The 18,298-nt window shown below is 49.1% G+C and overlaps 1 protein-coding gene across 5 annotated transcripts in view; it reads left to right on the top strand.

Moving 5' to 3' along the window:
• The window catches only part of NLRP12 (NLR family pyrin domain containing 12), a 32,418-nt gene extending 31,081 nt beyond the window's left edge, over positions 1-1,337 (top strand). For all 5 annotated transcript variants that reach the window (XM_050771889.1, XM_050771890.1, XM_050771892.1 and 2 more), the window contains one exon: positions 798-1,337. In XM_050771889.1, coding sequence (XP_050627846.1) covers positions 798-885 — 88 coding nt within the window. In that variant the 3' untranslated portion in view covers positions 886-1,337. The remainder of the gene's footprint in view (positions 1-797) is intronic.
• Positions 1,338-18,298: the final 16,961 nt, after the last annotated feature.

The raw sequence follows: 18,298 nt of genomic DNA, 5'->3' as shown, positions 1-18,298 counted from the left end.
GTGGCTCACACCTGTAATCCAGCACTTTGGGAGGCCAAGATAAGCAGATCACTTGAGGTCAGGAGTTCCAGACCAGCCTGGCCAACGTGGTGAATCCCTGTCTCTGCTAAAAATACAAAAATTAGCTGGGCATGGTAGCACGCACCTGTAGTCCCAGCTACTAGGGAGGCTGAGGTGGGAGGATCCCTTGAACATGGGAGGTAGAGGTTGCAGTGAGCCGAGATCGCACCACCCCACTCCAGCCTGGGTGACACAGCAAGACTCAGTCTCGAAAAAAAAAAAAAAAAATTATGGATGGGTGCAGTGGCTCACGCCTGTAATCCCAGCACTTTGGGAGGCCGAGGCGGGCAGATCACAAGGTCAGGAGATCAAGACCATCCTGGCTAACACGGTGAAACCCCGTCTCTACTAAAAATACAAAAAATTAGCCGGGAATGGTGGTGGGAGCCTGTAGTCCCAGCTACTGGGGAGGCTGAGGCAGGAGAATGGCGTGAAATAAGGAGGCGAAACTTGCAGGGAGCCGAAATGGTGCCAAGGCACTCCAGCCTGGGCAACAGAGAGAGACTCTGTCTCCAAAAAAAAAAAAAAAAATCTTAAAAAAAAAAAATTATGCAAGTTGACACAGCTTGGGGACTTGTGTGTAGCACGCGATAAGCCTACTTTCCAGCAGCGTTGGGTGGAATTTCTGGAGGATCATGGAATGGTCTTACCACGACACTGCACAATAGATACTTAAGGCTTATTAACTGAATGCCACAGTTGTGGGGCTGGAATAATATCAACTCTTGTGTCCACAGGTTATTTGGGATGGACCTGAATAAAATGACCCACAGTAGGTTGGCAGCGCTTCGAGTCACAAAACCTTATTTGGACATTGGCTGCTGAATGGTCCCGTCTGCTGGCTCTCCCCCTGAGATCTGGACAGACGAAGACGGGAGGGGTTCGTCACCCCCCACAGCATAATGATCAGGCTCCTTCCTAGAGACAGACTCATGCAGATTAAGATCAAAAGTCCCTCTGCCTGAGATCAAATTAATGTTTGACGGAGCTGGCCGGGCGCGGTGGCTCAAGCCTGTAATCCCAGCACTTTGGGAGGCCAAGGTGGGCGGATCACGAGGTCAGGAGATCGAGACCATCCTGGCTAATACGGTGAAACCCCATCTCTCCTAAAAAATACAAAAAATTAGCCAGGCGTGGTGGCGCACGCCTGTAGTCCCAACTACTAGGGAGGCTGAGGCAGGAGAATGGCATGGACCCGGGAGGCAGAGCTTGCAGTGAGCTGAGATCGTGCCACTACACTCCAGCCTGGGTGACAGAGCGAGACTCCGTCTCAAAAACAAAAACAAAAAAAGTCAAAAGTCCCTCTGCTTGGGATCAAATTAATGTTTGACGGAGCTGGCCGGACGTAGTGGCTCATGTCTGTAATCCCAGCACCCAGCACTTTGGGAGGCCGAGGCGGGGGGATCATGAGGTCAGGAGTTCAAGATCAGCCTGGCCAAGATGGTGAAACCCCATCTCTACTAAAAGTAAAAGAAATTAGCCAGGTGTGGTGGCGGGCGCCTGTAGTCCCAGCTACTCGGGAGGCTGAGGCAGGAGAATCGCTTGAACCCGGGAGGTGGAGGCTACAGTGAACCGAGATCGTGCCACTGCACTCCAGCCTGGGTGACAGTGGGACTCCATCTCAAAAAAAGAGAAAATTTTGACGGAGCTTTAAGGGATGACCAACTATGAGAGGTTTGATGGCCCCAACAGGAGGGGTAAAAGCCCAGCAGGGGGCCAGGTGCGGTGGTTCATGCCTGTAACCCCTATACTTTCGAAGGCAGAGGCAAGATGGCTGCTTAAGTCCAGGAGTTCGAGACCAGCCTAAGCAACATAGCAAGACTCCACTATTACTAATTAGCCAACTACTATTAATTAGTACAATTAATTTACCCAGGAGTAGCAGCACATGCCTGTAGTCCCAGCTACTCCGGGGACTGAGGTGGGAGGATTGCTTGAGCCCAGGAGGTCGAGGCTGCAGTGAGCTCTAACTGCACCACTGCGCCCCAGCCTGGGCAACAGAAGGTGCCCGGGAAAAATGGCCAGTAGGGGCCCTCAGAGGGCCACCAGCCCTGCCAAGCCCTGGCTGCATCAGGACATAGTAATATTTGAGCTCTGGGGTGGGTGCCACTGCCATCTAGTGGACGACAATAGAAATGCATGCCAACATCCAGTAAGGAACGCACAGGACAAAGCACTTAGTCCAAAGGCATATTGTGCCAAGTTGAGGAAAGCCTATTCTCAAATGTCACAGGATACATGGGGCACTCAGCATTTGGGAAGAGACTCGTATGCAAGCTAACCCTCAGAATGCTTGTTATGCCAACAGCCCTGACCCTCCCTTGCTGGAGGGGATAATTCCGGAAATCTTAACGTGGCAGGCATGTCAGGATGGCCCCCTGCCTGGAATTCACTGGGCCCTGCCAAAATCTGACACCTACAAGGCCACATGTAGGCTAGCCGTAACCTATTACACACTGTGCTTTCAACAAAAATACAGAGCCCACCAGGTGCGGTGGCTCACGCCTGTAATCCAAACACTTTCGGAGGCTGAGGCAGGCAGATCAGCTGAGGTCAGGAGTTCGAGACCAGCCTGGCCAACATGGTGAAACCTACTAAAGATACTGAAATTAGGCCGGGCGCAGTGGCTCATGTCTGTAATTCCAGCACTTTGGGAGGCCAAGGTGAGCGGATCACAAGGTCAAGAGATCAATGCCATCCTGGCTAACACGGTGAAAACCCATCTCTAATAAAAATACAAAAAATGAGCTGGGTGTGGTGGTATGCACCTGTAGTCCCAGCTGTTGGGGAGGCTGAGGCAGGAGAATCGCTTGCACCTGGGAGGCAGAGGTTGCAGTGAACCGAGATCACGCCACTGAACTCCAGCCTGGGTGGCAGAGCGAGACTGTCTCAGAAAAAAAAAAAAAAAAAAAAAAAAAAAATGCCAGGTGCGGTGGCTCATGCCTGTAATCCCAGCACTTTGGGAGGCCAAGGAGGGCAGATCACCTGAGGTTGGGAGTTCAAGACCAGCCTGACCAACATGGAGAAACCTCATCTCTACTAAAAATATAGAATTAGCTGGGCGTGATGGCGCATGCCTGTAATCCCAGTTACTTGGGAGACTGAGGTAGGAGAATTGCTTGAACCCAGGAAGTGGAGGTTGCCGTGAGCCGAGATCATGTCACTGCACTCCAGACTAGGTGACAGAGCAAGACCTTGTCTCAAAAAAAATAGCTGGGCGTGGTGGTGGGCGCCTGTAGTCCCAGTTACTCAGGAGGCTGAAGCAGGAGAATCATTTGAACCCGAGATGCAGAGGTTGCAGTGAGCTGAGATCGTGCCACTGCACTCCAGCCTGGGCAACACAGCCAGACTCCATCTCAAAAAAAAAAAACAACAACAAAAAAAACACATGGGCTGGCAGGGTGCTCTTCCGTTTCTATCCTCTGTCTGCAGTGGTGGCGCCACCACCAAAATGCAGATTTTCATGAAAACCCTTACAGGGAAGACCATCGCCCTTGAGGTTGTAAAGGACAAGATCCAGGATAAGGAAGGAATTCTTACTCATCAGCAAAGACTGACGACAACATTCAGAAACAGTCTCCTCTTGAGACTTTGTGGTGGTGCTAAGAAAAGGCAGAAGTTTTTCACCACTCCCAAAAACAACAAGAGAGTCAGGCTGGCCGTCCTGAAATACTACCAGGTGAATGACAATGGCAAAATGACTTGCCTTCAGATGAAGGCGTTGGGAGTGTTCATGGCAAACCATTTCAACATTGTGGCAATGTTATCTGACTTACTGTTTCAACAAACCAGAATAAAATTGTGTATGAGTTAATAAAAGGCATGAATATATATATACACATATATATATACACACACACACATATATACACACACACACACAACCAACCTACTAGTGAAACAGATTTTCTGCCTGTAATCCCAGCATTTTGGGAGGCTGAGGCAGGAGTATCTCAAGCCCAGGAGTTGAGACCAGCCTGGACAACATAGTGAGACCCCATCTCGGGAAAAAAAAAAGGGGGGGGAAGAAATAACCTCCCTATTTTATTCTATAGAAATCCATATTCCTGGCTGGGCGCGGTGGCTCATGCCGGTAATTCCAGCACTTTGGGAGCCCGAGGCAGGCGGATCACGAGGTCAAGAGATCAAGACCATCCTAGCCAATACGGTGAAGCCCCGTCTCTATTATAAATATAAAAATTAGCTAGGCCTGGTGGTTGAGGCTGAGGCAGAAGAATCGCTTGAACCCGGGAGGCGGAGGTTGCAGTGAGCAGAGATCACGCCATTGCACTCCAGCCTGGGCGACAGAGCGAGACACTGTCTCAAAAAAAAAGCAAAAGAAAAGAAAAATAAATCCATATTCCCTTGGCCAGGTGCAGTGGCTTATGCTTGTAATCTCAGCACTTTGGGGGGCCAAGGCGGGTGAATCACAAGGTCAGGAGATCAAGAATCTCCTGGTGAATCTCATAGTGAAACCCCATCTCTACTAAAACACAAAAAATTAGCAGGGCATGGTAGAGGGCGCCTGTAGTCCCAGCCACTCTGGAAGCTGAGGCAGGAGAATCACTTGAACTGGGAGGCCAAGGCTGCAGTGAACTGAGATTGTGGCACAGCACTCCAGCCTGGTGACAGAGCAAGACTCCATCTAAAAAACACAAAAAAGAAATCCATATTCCCATTTCAACACACAGAAATCTATATTCCCATTACTGGGAATTCGAACTAAGAAACTTGAAACTATGTCAGTGCCTGGTGGGAAATCACGTCGCCATGCCGTGCTCAGCCCACGCGCGAGAGCTACAGAACAGAAATGTAGGCGATTTCAGAAAAGGTGACCTTACAGCTCCGGAGATCAGATACTCAGTCCTGTGGACGATTGTCCCACTGGCCAGGTGCAACAGCTCACGTCTGTAATTCCAGCTCTTTACAAGCCCACGAATTTCTACAGCAACCTGGGGAACCTAGTAAGGTGCCGCCTGAACACAAAAAAATTAGCCCAGAAGGGGTATTCACGCGGACACCCAGCTACTGGAGCTGAGGAAAGAGGAATGCCGGAGTCCGGGGAGTGGAGGCTACACCTAGCTCGACGGAACCACTACATTCCAGCCTGGATGAAAAAAACTACAAATGGCCCATCATTACCACGTAAAACTGTGCCTTAAGCTCTTTCTGCAATCCCAGCGCTTTAGGGTAATAGACTGTTTAGGTTTCAAGACCACATTGGGCAACATAGTGGGATCCTCTCTCTAAATTTCAAAAAAGGTTTTAAAAAAGTTATTTACCCGGCCGGGCGCAGTGGCTCAAGCCTGTAATCCCAGCACTTTGGGAGGCCGAGACGGGCGGATCACGAGGTCAGGAGATCGAGACCATCCTGGCTAACACGGTGAAACCCCGTCTCTATTAAGAAATACAAAAAAAACTAGCCGGGCGAGGTGGCGGGCGCCTGTAGTCCCAGCTACTCGGGAGGCTGAGGCCGGAGAATGGCGTGAACCCAGGAGGCGGAGCTTGCAGTGAGCTGAGATCCGGCCACTGCACTCCAGCCTGGGTGACAGAGCGAGACTCTGTCTCAAAAAAAAAAAAAGTTATTTACCCAATATTCTTTGTATGCCTGAATTCAGTCCTGTTTCCACAGCTGCTTCTGAAGCAAACAGCCCTGCTTACAAACCACCCCCACCTACCCCCGCACTGGCTGTACAGTCCAAACCCTCAACAAGCTTAAGAAACTCAAATAATGCTGGGTGCGGCGGCTCAAACCTGTAATCCCAGTACTTTGGGAGGCCGAGGCGAGTGGATCATCTGGTGTCAGGAGTTCAAGACCAGCCTGGCCAACATGGAGAAACCCTGTCTCTACTAAAAAAATTGAAAAAATTAGCCAGGCATGGTGGCTCATGCCTGTAATCCCAGCTAATCAGGAGGCTGAGGCAGGTTGCAGTGAGCCAAGATTGCACCATTGCACTCCAGCCTGAGTGAGAGAAGTAGGCTGTCTCAAACAAAAAAAACCTTCCAAAAATGAACTTAGGCCTGGCACTGTGGCTCACACAGGCCACCCAGGGAAAGACGGTAAAGCCCCATCTCTACTAAAGGAGGTATGTCTTGATTCCCCACAAGTTTCAGACCAAGCTGGCAAATGTATGAAACCCAAGACTCTACTAAATGGTGGAGCATGGGGGCACACTCCTGGTGCCAGCTGCTAAGGGTGGGGTGAGGGGGTGGCTTATACGGGAGATCTTTTGATCCAGGGAGCTCGGGGGTGCAGGGAGCTGTGATGGTGCCACTGCACTCCAGCCTGGGTAGTTATTTTTTTAAGTTCAAAGAGCATAACTCCAAGTTCTAGCAGGGGTAGAAGGGAAGCACAAAATCCTGACAAATATTTTTATGCAATGTACTTGGGGGTGGTAGAGTAAGCTTTAGGCTTCAAGCCAGCTTCAGGCTCATGCCTGTAATCCCAGCAACTTGTGTGGCGGAGGAATACTTGAGCCCAACAGACCAGAAACATAACGTGGTGTTGTTCTTAAAAGTTTATTAAGTTTATTCATAAAAGTTTATTCATTTTATTCTTAAAAGTTAGGAAAAGTGAGACTGGCATTGTCCGTATAGCAGGGTGAAAGCACTCCAGCCCATGCTCTGGCCAAACGCACTTCAGCCTTACATCCAGGCTGCCTACCAAATCCAGGAACAGGGCCCCACATTAATTCCCCCTTTAAGGCCAACTACCAGATTCCCGACAACCCATCAAGCTTTTCCTGCCCTGCTCATCTGCAGGTGAACCCTGGATCCTGCCACCCCAGAATACACCAATTTTTATTATGTAAAAAGGAACATACAGACTGGTACCCTGCAGAGCAGAAGGCCCGGAACTCCAGGCCGGAGCCGAAGCTGCAGCCAGACCCGCAGGCTCCCTTGAAGCAGGATGGTTCGTGATGCCCTACTCAAACAGGGACACCCCAAAATCGAAGCACTTCCCAGCACAGACAAAAGGGAAAGTGCTCCCATTTTGGGTATCCCAGTATGAGCTGCTCGCAAGGATCTGCCATCACTGCGACTTTCTTGCCTACAAGAGATGTTTGGCCTCCAATCATCCAAGCACATGTTAAATGTCAGCAACAAATTTGCTTGCTATGGGCGGAAAGAGGAAAGTTACATATCAACACCAACAGCAAAAAGTATGTCTTTCTTTGTGCATCCAGCCCTTCTTGCTCTGTTGCCCAGGCTGGAGTGCAATGGCCTCCCGGGTTCAAGTGATTCTCCTGCCTCAGACTCCCGAGTAGCTGGGATTACAGGCGCCCGCCACCACCACACCCGGCTAACTTTTGTAGAGACGAGGTTTCACCATGTTGGTCAGGCTGGTCTCGAACCCCGTGATCTGCCCGCCTCAGCCTTCCAAAGTGCTGGGATTACAGGAACGAGCCACTGCGTCCGGCGCACATCTGCTCTGTGAACGTTCTCTTCACCATCTAACCCAGATTCCCTTAACTGTTCCAAGTGACCAGGTGAAAGCCCAGGAGAGTCCCCCCGCTTCCCTGGATTACACCCAGACGCTGTACGGGACCTTTTACCCAAGACACTTCCGGCTGGGAACCAAAACCACAGGTTTAGTTCCTGCAGAAGACCGAACTCCACGGCATCCGTTGGTATGGGCGTCACCGGTGACGCTCAAATGTCGCAGCACTTTCCACTTGGACATCAGAATAGTGCTCCACATTTGAGGATCACAGGGTGAGCAGCTCTACCTGCAAGAGCCCTGGCCAAGAGATTTAAAATTACGAGGAAACGGCCGTAGACACGGACTAGGGCCATCATGCTAAACCCCGCCCCCCTCCGCCACTACCAAAATGGCGGGTTTTCTCAATCGGTAACACTCAAAACATGGCGGCACTTTTTTCACCAGAGAGCAGAAAGTGCCCCCACAGTTTGAGTGCCACAGGCTGAGGGGATGCGGCAAGGCGGCGATCGCAAGTGGAAGCACTTACCCATCAGAAGAGGCTTTTAAGCAAGGAGGTAGAGAGTAGCCCTTGATGAACTGTTGAAGGTCTGCAAAACACAAGTTAAACTACCCTTAAAAAGAAGCTAAAACAAGGGTTTCCACGCGTAGATATTCAAAGCACTCCCCCGCCCGTAGCCTCCAGATCCAAGCCATGAGGACTGAGTACATTGCAAGTAGGTAGGAAGGAACACGTGTGAGGGGCAGTGGGGACTTCGTCCTGAAGACTGAAAAAAGTCACAGAAATAGAACAAAAGCACAGCCCGGCTGGGCGGAGTGGTTCAGGCCTGTAGTCCCAGCTACTCGGGAGGCTGCGGTGGTAGGATTTCAATTGAGTTCAGGAGTTCGAGACCAGCTTGGACTATGATAGCAAAACCCCATCTCTACCAAAAAAAAAAAAAAAAAAAAAAAAAAAAAAAAAAAAAAAAAAAAAGGCAAATAAACCCACATAGAAATGGTGGTGCGCGCCTGTGGTCGCAACTACTGGGGAGGCTAAAAGGGCGAATCCCAGGAGGTCGAGGCTGCAAGGCGCCATCATCCTACCTCTGCACTTCTTCCTGGGCGTCACTGAGATCCAGACCCTAAAAAGATAAAATAAAATAAAAGACCATGGCAATACTCACAGAGACCAACGACAGGACCACACCTCAGCTCTTCCAGAAAGACCAGGACACTACTGCTGGGTTCTTATATAGGCCGAGGGCCTATTCAACTTTCATAGGATTAAAGCCCACCCCTTCCCACCCTCTCATTCCTCCTGGTCTCCGCCCCAAGCCACCCTGCTCCCTTTGATCCTAGCTTGCCTTAGTCAGACACACCTTCATGAAGTTTTTCAAACACTGATTCAAATAGAAATTAGGTAATCCCTATTACTATTAACGCCAAAATTCATTTCACCATCTGGGGGTTCAGTCATCCACTGAACAAATATTTAAATATAATATTTTGGCCGAGCGCGGTGGCTCATGCCTGTAATCCCAGCACTTGGGGAGGCTGAGGCGGATGATCACTTGAGGCCGGGAGTTCGAGACTAGCGTGGGCAACATGGTGAACCCCCATTTCTACCAAAAAATACAAAAATTAGCCGGGCGTGGTGGTTCACACCTGTAATCCCAGCTACTTGGGAGGCTAAGGAAAGAGAATCGCTTGAACCCGCGAGGCGGAGGTTGTGGTGAGCCAAGATTGTGCCACTGCACTCCATCCTGGGGACAGAGTGAGACCCTGTCTCAAAAAATAAATAAATAGGCTGGGCGCGGTGGCTCATGACTGTAATCCCAAAACTTTAGGAGGCCAAGGCAAGGGGATCACAAGGTCAAGAAATCGAAACCATCCTGGCCAACATGGTGAAACCCCGTCTCTACTAAAAATACAAAAATTAGCTGGGCATGGTGGCGGGTGCCTGTAGTCCCAGCCATTCGGAGGCTGAGGCAGGAGAATGGCGTGAACCCGGGAGGCAGAGGTTGCAGTGAGCCGAGATCACACCATTGCACTCCAGCCTGGGTGACAGAGTGAGACTCTGTCTCAAAAAAAAAAAAAAAAAAGAAAAACCTGGGCGCAGTGGCTCATACCTATAATCCCAGCTACTTAGGGGGCTGAGGTGGGAGATGAACCATGGAGGTAGGATTGCAAGGGAGCCGAGATCGCACCACTGCACTCCAGTCTGGGCGACAGAGTGAGACTTCGTCTCAAAAAAAGAAAAAGAAAAAAAAGAGAGAGAGAAAATTTAAAAAAACAGTGTGGCAGTGAACATTTTTGAGAGCAACTTTGATAAAAGAGAGGAAACATTTCTGATTTTATTTCTTGAAACCCCTAGAGCTCCTTTGACCTTGAGGCATAGAGAGAAACTCAAAGCGGTGGGGGGTGGAGAGGTAAGCAGGGGCTTGAAAATGGCAAGTGATCAAAATAATGAATGACTCAAGGAAGAGGGAAGACTTGGGGCCCCAGGAGGCCGAGGTTTCCTTCCCATTTGTAATCCTAGCCAGCTGTGGAAGTATGTGCTCAACCTTTCTGGTTAAACCTAGTTCCTTCATCAATGAAAAAGGTACAGCATTTGCTGCAAAGGATGGCGAGAGATAGAAATGAGACAGTAAATAGCCTGTTTGGGGAGAATCGCTAGAACCCGGGAGGCAGAGGTTGCAGTGAGCGGAGATCGCGCCACTGCACTCCAGCCTGGATGATAGAGCCAGACTCCATCTCAAAATTTAAAAAAAAAAAATTTATTTTTTTGCTTTGGTCTTTGTCAAGGTTGCGGGAAGTCAGTGCATTCGTCCTGGCTGCTGCTCAGCCATCCAGATTCCTATCTAACCTACTCACTCCTCTCACACTGCACCTGGATTGGCTGCTATTTGGGAACCACCTGGACGATCTCTGGTATTTACTAGAACTCAGCTTTTCCTCATCACCTCATTTTGTCTTTGAAAATGTCTCCTTTCAGGGTGGCTTTCTTCTCCTGCCCTTGGGCCAGCACATCTAGCTCATTGCTGACTTTTTTTTTTTTTTTTTTTTTTTTTAAGACGGAGTCTCCCTGAGCCACCCAGGCTGGAGTGCAGAGGCTCCATCTCTCCGCTCACCACAACCTCCACCTCCCAGGTTGAAGAGATTCTCCTGCCTCAGCCTTCCGAATAGCTGGGATTACAGGCATGTGCCACCACGCCCGGCTAGTTTTGTATTTTTAGTAGAGACGGGGTTTCTCCATGTTGGTCAGGCTGGTCTTGAACTCCCGGTATCAGGTGATCTGCCCACCTCGGCCTCCCAAAGTGCTGGGATTACAGGCGTGAGCCATAATCCCAGCCCATATTTTTGTATTTTTAGTAGAGACACGGTTTCACCATCTTGGCCAGGCTGCTCATGAACTCCTGACCTCATGATCCACCCACCTCAGCCTCCCAAAGTGCTGGGATTACAGGCATGAGCCACCACACCTGACCTGTATTTTTAGTAGAGACAGGGTTTTACCATGTCGGCCAGGCTGGTCTTGAACTCCTGACCTTAGGTGATCAGCCTGCCTCAGCCTCCCAAAGCACTGGGATTACAGGCATGAGCCACCAGACCCGGTCAACATTTGTATTTTTGAATATAAAAAATGTTACTAGTGCAATTGAATTTAATCAACATTCAACGAAGAGTATAGTCAAAGATGATTTTTAAGTGCATTTAAAAGAGGCCTGCAGGCAGTGGCTGAAGCCTGTAATCTCAGCAATTTGGAAGGCTGAGGTGGGAGGATCTCTTGAGCCCAGGCTGCAGTGAGGCCTGATCCTGCCACTGTACTCCAGCCTGGTGGACAGAGCAAGACCCCATCCCTGGAAAAAAAAAAAAAAAAAAAGTAAAGTAAAGAAAAAAGATCCGGCCTGGCGCGGTGGCTCATGCCTGTAATCCCAACACTTTGGGAGGCTGAGGTGGGCAGATCACCTGAGGTTAGGAGTTCAAGCCCAGCCTGGCCAACATGGAGAAACCCCATCGCTACTAAAAATACAAAATTAACTGGGGTGGTGGCGCATACTTGTCATCCCAGCTACTCTGGAGGCTGAGGCAGGAGAATCGCTTGAACCCGGGAGGCAGAGGTTGCGGTGAGCCGAGATCACGACATTATACTCCAGCCTGGGCAACAAGAGCAAAATCCCTTCTCAAAAAAAAAAAAAAGAAAGGAAAAAAGATCCAATATGGTATTTTACTTTTTTTGTTGTATAATTTGTTTAAAAATATAGAGATGGGCTGGGCATAGTGGCTCAGGCCTGTAATCCCAGCACTTAGGGAGGCTGAAGCGGGTGGATCACTTGAGTTCAGGAGTTCAAGACCAGCCTGGCCAACATTAACAAAACCATGTCTCTACTAAAAAATATAAAAATTAGCTGGGTGTGGGGGTGGGCGCCTGTAATCCCAGCTACTCAGGAGGCTAAGGCAGGGAGAAATGCTTGAACCTGGGAGGCAGAGGTTGCAGTGAGCCAAAATCACACCATTACACTTTATCCTGGGTGACTGAGCAAGACTCTGTCTCAAAAAAATAAATGACAGAGAAAGAGAGAGATGGGAGTCTTGCTTTGTTGCCCAGGGTGGTCTCAAACTCCTGGGCTCAAGCGATCCTCTCACCTTGGCCTCCCAAAGTGCTGGGATTACAGGCATAAGCCATCACACCTGGCCCAATTTGACATTTTTTGGACAATTCATGACATTGCTGGTGAGACCAGTATAAGACTTGACCCTTCCACCCCGACAACCAGGCGTGACGAGAAAAATCAAATTAAAAAAATTTAAAATTAAAGATGTGCTTCTTAGAGTTTCATTCTGACTTGACAAGTATAGTGGATCTGGTCTTTTATTATTGTGGTAATTCAACACGCATATTTAACTTAAAGCCTCAAATTGTAATAATTGTATCAACTGTTCGTTAACTTTACAAGTCAATTTATCTTTACTCTTAAATGAGCTCTTTGGGGAAAAAAAAAAAAAAAAAAAGACTTTGGGGAAAAAAAAAAAAAAAAACATGGCGAAACCCCGACAACGGAAAGGAGCGGGCAGCTCACGCCTGGCTCAAAACTCCCTGAGCCTATCACAAACACATCCCATCCTCCCATCCCACCACCACATATTCTCAAACTCCCTGAGCTCAGGGAGGATAAGGAGACAGCCGTTCAAGGTGAATCACTTTGTTCCCCTACTGAGGTCATTGAGGTTCCAAAGGAGGGACCCATTCCTGGCCAACATGGCGAAACCCCGTCTCTACTAAAATATAACAATACAAAATTAGCTGGGTGTGGTGGCGCACCCCTGTAATTCCAGCTACTTGGGAGGCTGAGGCAGGAGAATCGCTTGAACCCAGGAGACGGAGGTTGCAGTGAGCCCAGATGATGCCACTGCACTCCAGCCTGGGCAACAAGAACGAGACTCTGTTTCAAAAATAAAAAATAAAATAACAGAACAAATCAGAAATCCCAAATATTTAGGAAATGAGATTTCACAGCCGGTGCTTCTTGGGAGGAGGGGATAGATAGGGGAAACTTTGCCTAATCAGAAGTTCTTCCTGCTGAGCTGAAAGGTTGTCGTTTGCAAACCAGCAGACCTCCTTGTCATGATAATCGCCCTGTGTCCCCACCCTGAAACCCAGCCCTTCCCATTATCTGCCCCAGCTCCCCAGAACAATGAGAGTAGCTCTTTTTTTTTTTTTTGTAAACAGTCTAACAGTTGGAGAAATCCTTTTATGTGCACTATTCATTCCTGTCATCCCATTTTTCTCTCAGTCACTGTTTATCTACAGCCTTTGGGTGGGTGAGTGATAAACCTCCTTATGGCATTGAGGGGAAATTACCATTTCATCCACCTTTTCTGCTATGGGATGAGTTCAGGAAGGAGAAGGATTCTTGCCAGACTAGATTAAACCCTTCCCCGGTTCATGGCTGCCTATTTTGTTTGCCTGTGTTCTTAACACCTCCACGATGTGATACACATCACCTCGATTCTGGGGTGTCGGGGGGACATAGTATAAGAAAGATTAGACCAGGTGTGGCGGCCCAAGCCTGTAATCCCAGCGTTTGGGAGGTGAAGGGTGGCAGATTGCCTGAGCTCAGGAGTTTGAGGCCAGCCTGGGCAACATACTGAAACCCCGTCTCTACAAGAAATACTATATATACATACTAGCCAGGCATGGGAGCATTTTTAAAAAATTAGAGATAGGGTCTTGGCTATGTTGCTCAGGCTGTTCTCAAACTCCTGGTCTCAAATATCCCTCCTGTGTCAGCCTCCTGAGTCTATGGGATGAAAGGGAAGAGGTTCTGAGCTGAGAATGTGCCATTGCACTCCACCCTGGACAACACGAGAGAAACTCCGTCTCAAAAAAAAAAAAAAAAAAAGAACCTCTGTGGTCTGTTTATTTATGTATTCATTTTTTATTTTTATTATACTTTAAGTTCTGCGTTACATGTGCAGTTTCGTTACGTAGGTATACGCGTGCTCTGGTGGTTTGCTGCACCCATCAACCCGTCACCTACATTAGGTTTTTCTCCTAATGTTTTCCCTCCCCTAGCCCCCCACCCTATTTATTCATGTTTATTTCATAAAGAGCCAGAGTTTTACTCTGTAGTCTAGGCTGGAGTGCAGTGGCAGGATCATGGTTCACTGTAACCTTGAACTTCTGGGCTCCAGTAACCCCCTGCCTCAGGCTCCCTAGTAGCTGGGACTACAGGCACACGCCACCACACTTGGCTAACTGTTTGCAATTGTAGTAGATATGGGTTTTTGCCATGTTACTGAGGCTGGTCTCAAACTCCTGGGTTCAAGTGATCCTTGTGCCTGGGCCTCCCAAAGCGTGGGAATCGCAGGAGTGAGCCAGAGCCTGGCCCTGTGGCCACTTTCTTGCTATATTAATTGCAGAATTGAGAAAGTGTGACAGAGACCATGTGACCCTCAAAACCTAAACCATTTACTATCTAGCTCTTTAGAGAAAATGTTTGCTGACCTCAACATCGAGGTAAGGAGTGGACAAAGGCCTGGTGCGGTGGCTCATGCCTGTAATCCCAGCACTTTAGGAGGCCGAGGTGGGCAGTTCACCTGAGATTAGGAGTTCAAGACCAGCGTGGCCAACATGGCGAAGCCCCATCTCTACAAAAAATACAAAATTTAGCCAGGCGTGATGGCAGGCACCTGTAATCCCAGCTATTCGGGAGGCTGAGGCAGGAGAATCGCTTGAACCTGGGAGGCGAAAGTTGCAGTCAGCTGAGATCGTACCATTGCACCCCAGCCTGTCTCAAAAAAAAAAAAAAAAAAAAAAAAAAAAAAAAAAAAAAAAAAAGAAGCAAAAATGGGATTTAGCCAAAGAACAGCGAGACGGGTTCATGGATGGAAAATTACAAAGGAGGCGCCCAGGACAGAGTGTTTCTGCCTAAACTGGCCTAATGGGATTCTTGCTAAAGGTGGGCCGAGGCCTTGTACATCAAAGGTGGTGATGAGGCACTTCATCAGATATCAGGGGCAATTAGATGGGAAGAGCCAGGAGATGACTCAGCAGGAATCCCTGCTAAGAGTGGCTGGGCAGGTCAAAGATAAGATAGCAGCCAACGTCCAGGCCTAGTCAGGAGGGCTCAGGAGAGCCTGCCTAAAGTTTGGTCAAGGGGGGGAGTTTGTCAAGGTATATGCTCAAAATCTGTTTCTTTTTTCTTTCTTTCTTTCTTTTTTTGTCGAGACAGAGTTTCTCTCTCTTGCTCAGGCTGGAGTGCAATGGTGTGATCTCGGCTCACCGCAATCTCCACCTCCCGGGTTCAAGCGATTCTCCTGCCTCAGCCTCCCAAGTAGCTGGGATTACAGACATGCGCCACCACGCCAGGCCAATTTTGTATTGTTTGTAGAGACGGGGTTTCTTCATGTGGGTCAGGCTGGTCTCGAACTCCTGACCTCAGGTGATCCGCCCGCCTCGGCCTCCCAAAGTGCTGGGATTGCAGGCGTGAGCCACCGCACCCGGCTGGAACTATCGATTATCTCTAAAGCGGCTGAACCCTGCAGTGGTCAGGGACACCATCTTCCAGCTGCCTTGTTCTAGAACCTGCCTTGCCAGGCACTCTGAGCCATACAATTTATATTTGGGTTCCATGCTCGAGAGTTATTTGGCTAATAGAGTGCTTGTTAGAAAATGTGGACAGGGCTGGGCACGGTGGCTCACACTTGTAATCCCAGCACATTTGGAGTTTGAAGCGGGCAGATCATTTGAGGACAGGAGTTTGAGACCAGCCTGGTCAATATGGTGAAACCCTGTTTCTACTAAAAATACAAAAAAAAAAATTAGCTGGGGCCGGGCGCGGTGGCTCACGCCTGTAATCCCAGCACTTTGGGAGGCCGAGGCGGGCGGATCACAAGGTCAGGAGATCGAGACCACGGTGAAACCCCGTCTCTACTAAAAATACAAAAAATTAGCCGGGCGCGGTTGTGGGCGCCTGTAGTCCCAGCTACTCGGGAGGCTGAGGCAGGAGAATGGCGTGAACCCGGGAGGCGGAGCTTGCAGTGAGCCGAGATCGCGCCACTGCACTCCAGCCTGGGCGACAGAGCGAGACTCCGTCTCAAAAAAAAAAAAAAAAAAAAAAAAAATTAGCTGGACGTGGTGGCAGGCACCTGTAATCCCAGCTACTTGGGAGGCTGAGGCAGGAGAATCGCTTGAACCCAGGAGGCAGAGGTTGCAGTGAGCAGAGATCGGGCCATTGCACTCCAGCCCGGACAACCAAGTGAGACTCTATCTGAAAAAAGAAAAAAAAAAAAAAAAAAAAAAGGCCAGGCCCAGTGGCTCACACCTGTAATCCCAGGACTTTGGGAAGCCAAGGCAGACGGATCACTTGAGGTCAGCAGTTGAAGACCACCCTGACCAACATGGTGAAACCCCCCTACTAAAAATACAAAAATTAGCCAGACATGGTGGCAGGAGCCTGTAATCCCAGCTACTGGGGAGGCTGAGGAATGAGAATCGCTTGACCTTGGGAGGCAGAGGTTGTAGTGAGCAGAGATCAAGCCACTGCACTCTAGCCTAAATAAATAAATCAATAGGTCGGGTGCAGTGGTTCATGCCTGTAATCCCAGCACTTTGGGAGGCAGAGAGGGGAGGATCACTTGAGGGCAGGAGTTGGAGACCAGCCTGGACAACATGGTAGAACCTCATCTCTAGTAGAAATACAAAAATTAGCTGGGCGTGGTGGCAGGTGCCTGTAACCCCAGCTACTTGGGAGGCTGAGGCAGGATAATTGCTTGAACCTGGGAGGTGGAGGTTCCAATGAGCCGAGATGGTGCCATTACACTCTAGCTTGGGCAGTAGAGCAACACTCTGTCTCAATAAATAAATAAATAAATAAATAAAATTGGGGGCTCATGACTGTAATCCCAGCACTTTGGGAGGTTAGGATAAATATATATATTATTATACTACATATAACAAATATATATAAATATATATATATATATATATTTTTTTTTTTTTTTTTGAGACGGAGTCTCGCTCTGTCGCCCAGGCTGGAGTGCAGTGGCACGATATCGGCTCACTGCAAGCTCCACCTCCCGGGTTCACGCCATTCTCCCGCCTCAGCCTCCGAGTAGCTGGGACTACAGGCGCCCGCCACCACGCCCGGCTAGTTTTTTGTATTTTTAGTAGAGACGGGGTTTCATCATGTTAGCCAGGATGGTCTCGATCTCCTGACCCCGTGATCCACCCGCCTCGGCCTCCCAAAGTGCTGGGATTACAGGCTTGAGCCACCGCGCCCGGCCCTATAAATATATATTTAAAAAAAAAAAAACAGGGTCTCACTCTGTCACCCAGGTTGGAATGCAGTGTCACTATCAGGGCTCACAGCAGTTTTGACCTCGTGGGCTCAAGAGATCCTCCCACTTCCAGCCTCCTGAATAGCTGGGACTACACAACCCCACCATCATGCCCAGATAATTTTTGTATTTTCCATAGAGATGGGGTTTTGCCATATTGCCCAGGCTGGTCTCAAACTCCTGGGCTCAAGTGATCTGCCCAGCTCGGCCTCTCAAATTGCTGGGATTACAGGCACACGCCACCGCACCCAGCCCACATCAGGACTACACTGAACAGTGCAGGCACAGAACACGTGCATCCTTTCATAAAGTTCTGTTGGACGGGCCGGGCGCGGTGGCTCACACCTGTAATCCCAGCACTTTGGGAGGCCGAGGCAGGCGGATCACAAGGTCAGGAGTTCGAGACCATTCTGGCCAACATAGTGAGACCCTGTCTCTACTAAAAATACAAAAATTAGCTGGGTGCAGCGGCAGGCGCCTGTAATCCCAGCTACTCGGGAGGCTGAGGCAGGAGAATCGCTTGAACCGAGGGGGCGGAGGTTGCAGTGAGCCAAGATCGCGCCACAACACTCCAGCCTGGGCAACAAGAGCAGAACTCCATCTCAAAAAAAAAAAAAAAAAGAAAAGAAAAAAAAATTAGCCGGGCATGGTGGTGCATACCTGTGGTCCCAGCTACTCCGGAGACTGAGGTGGGAGGACTGCTTGGGCCCGGGAAGTCAAGGCTGTAGTAAGCTATGATCATGCCAAGGCACTCCACTCTGGGATATCGAGAGAGACCTTGTTTCAAAACAATAATACATTAAAAATGCCTTTTAAAAAATTTTTTTTCTTTCCAGAGAAGGGGTTCTACCTGTTACCCAGGCTGGACTCGAACTCCTGGGCTCAAATGATCCTCCTGCATAGCTGGGATCACACGCACTGAGCACACTATGCCAGATGCAAAGAATACATTTCAATGAGCTTGATGCCAGAATT

The sequence above is a fragment of the Macaca thibetana genome, chromosome 19 (assembly GCF_024542745.1).
Source record: "Macaca thibetana thibetana isolate TM-01 chromosome 19, ASM2454274v1, whole genome shotgun sequence".
NCBI classification, from domain to species: Eukaryota; Metazoa; Chordata; class Mammalia; order Primates; family Cercopithecidae; genus Macaca; species Macaca thibetana.
Note: the sequence above shows the minus strand (reverse complement) of the source record. Positions and strands in the feature narration are given on the sequence as shown.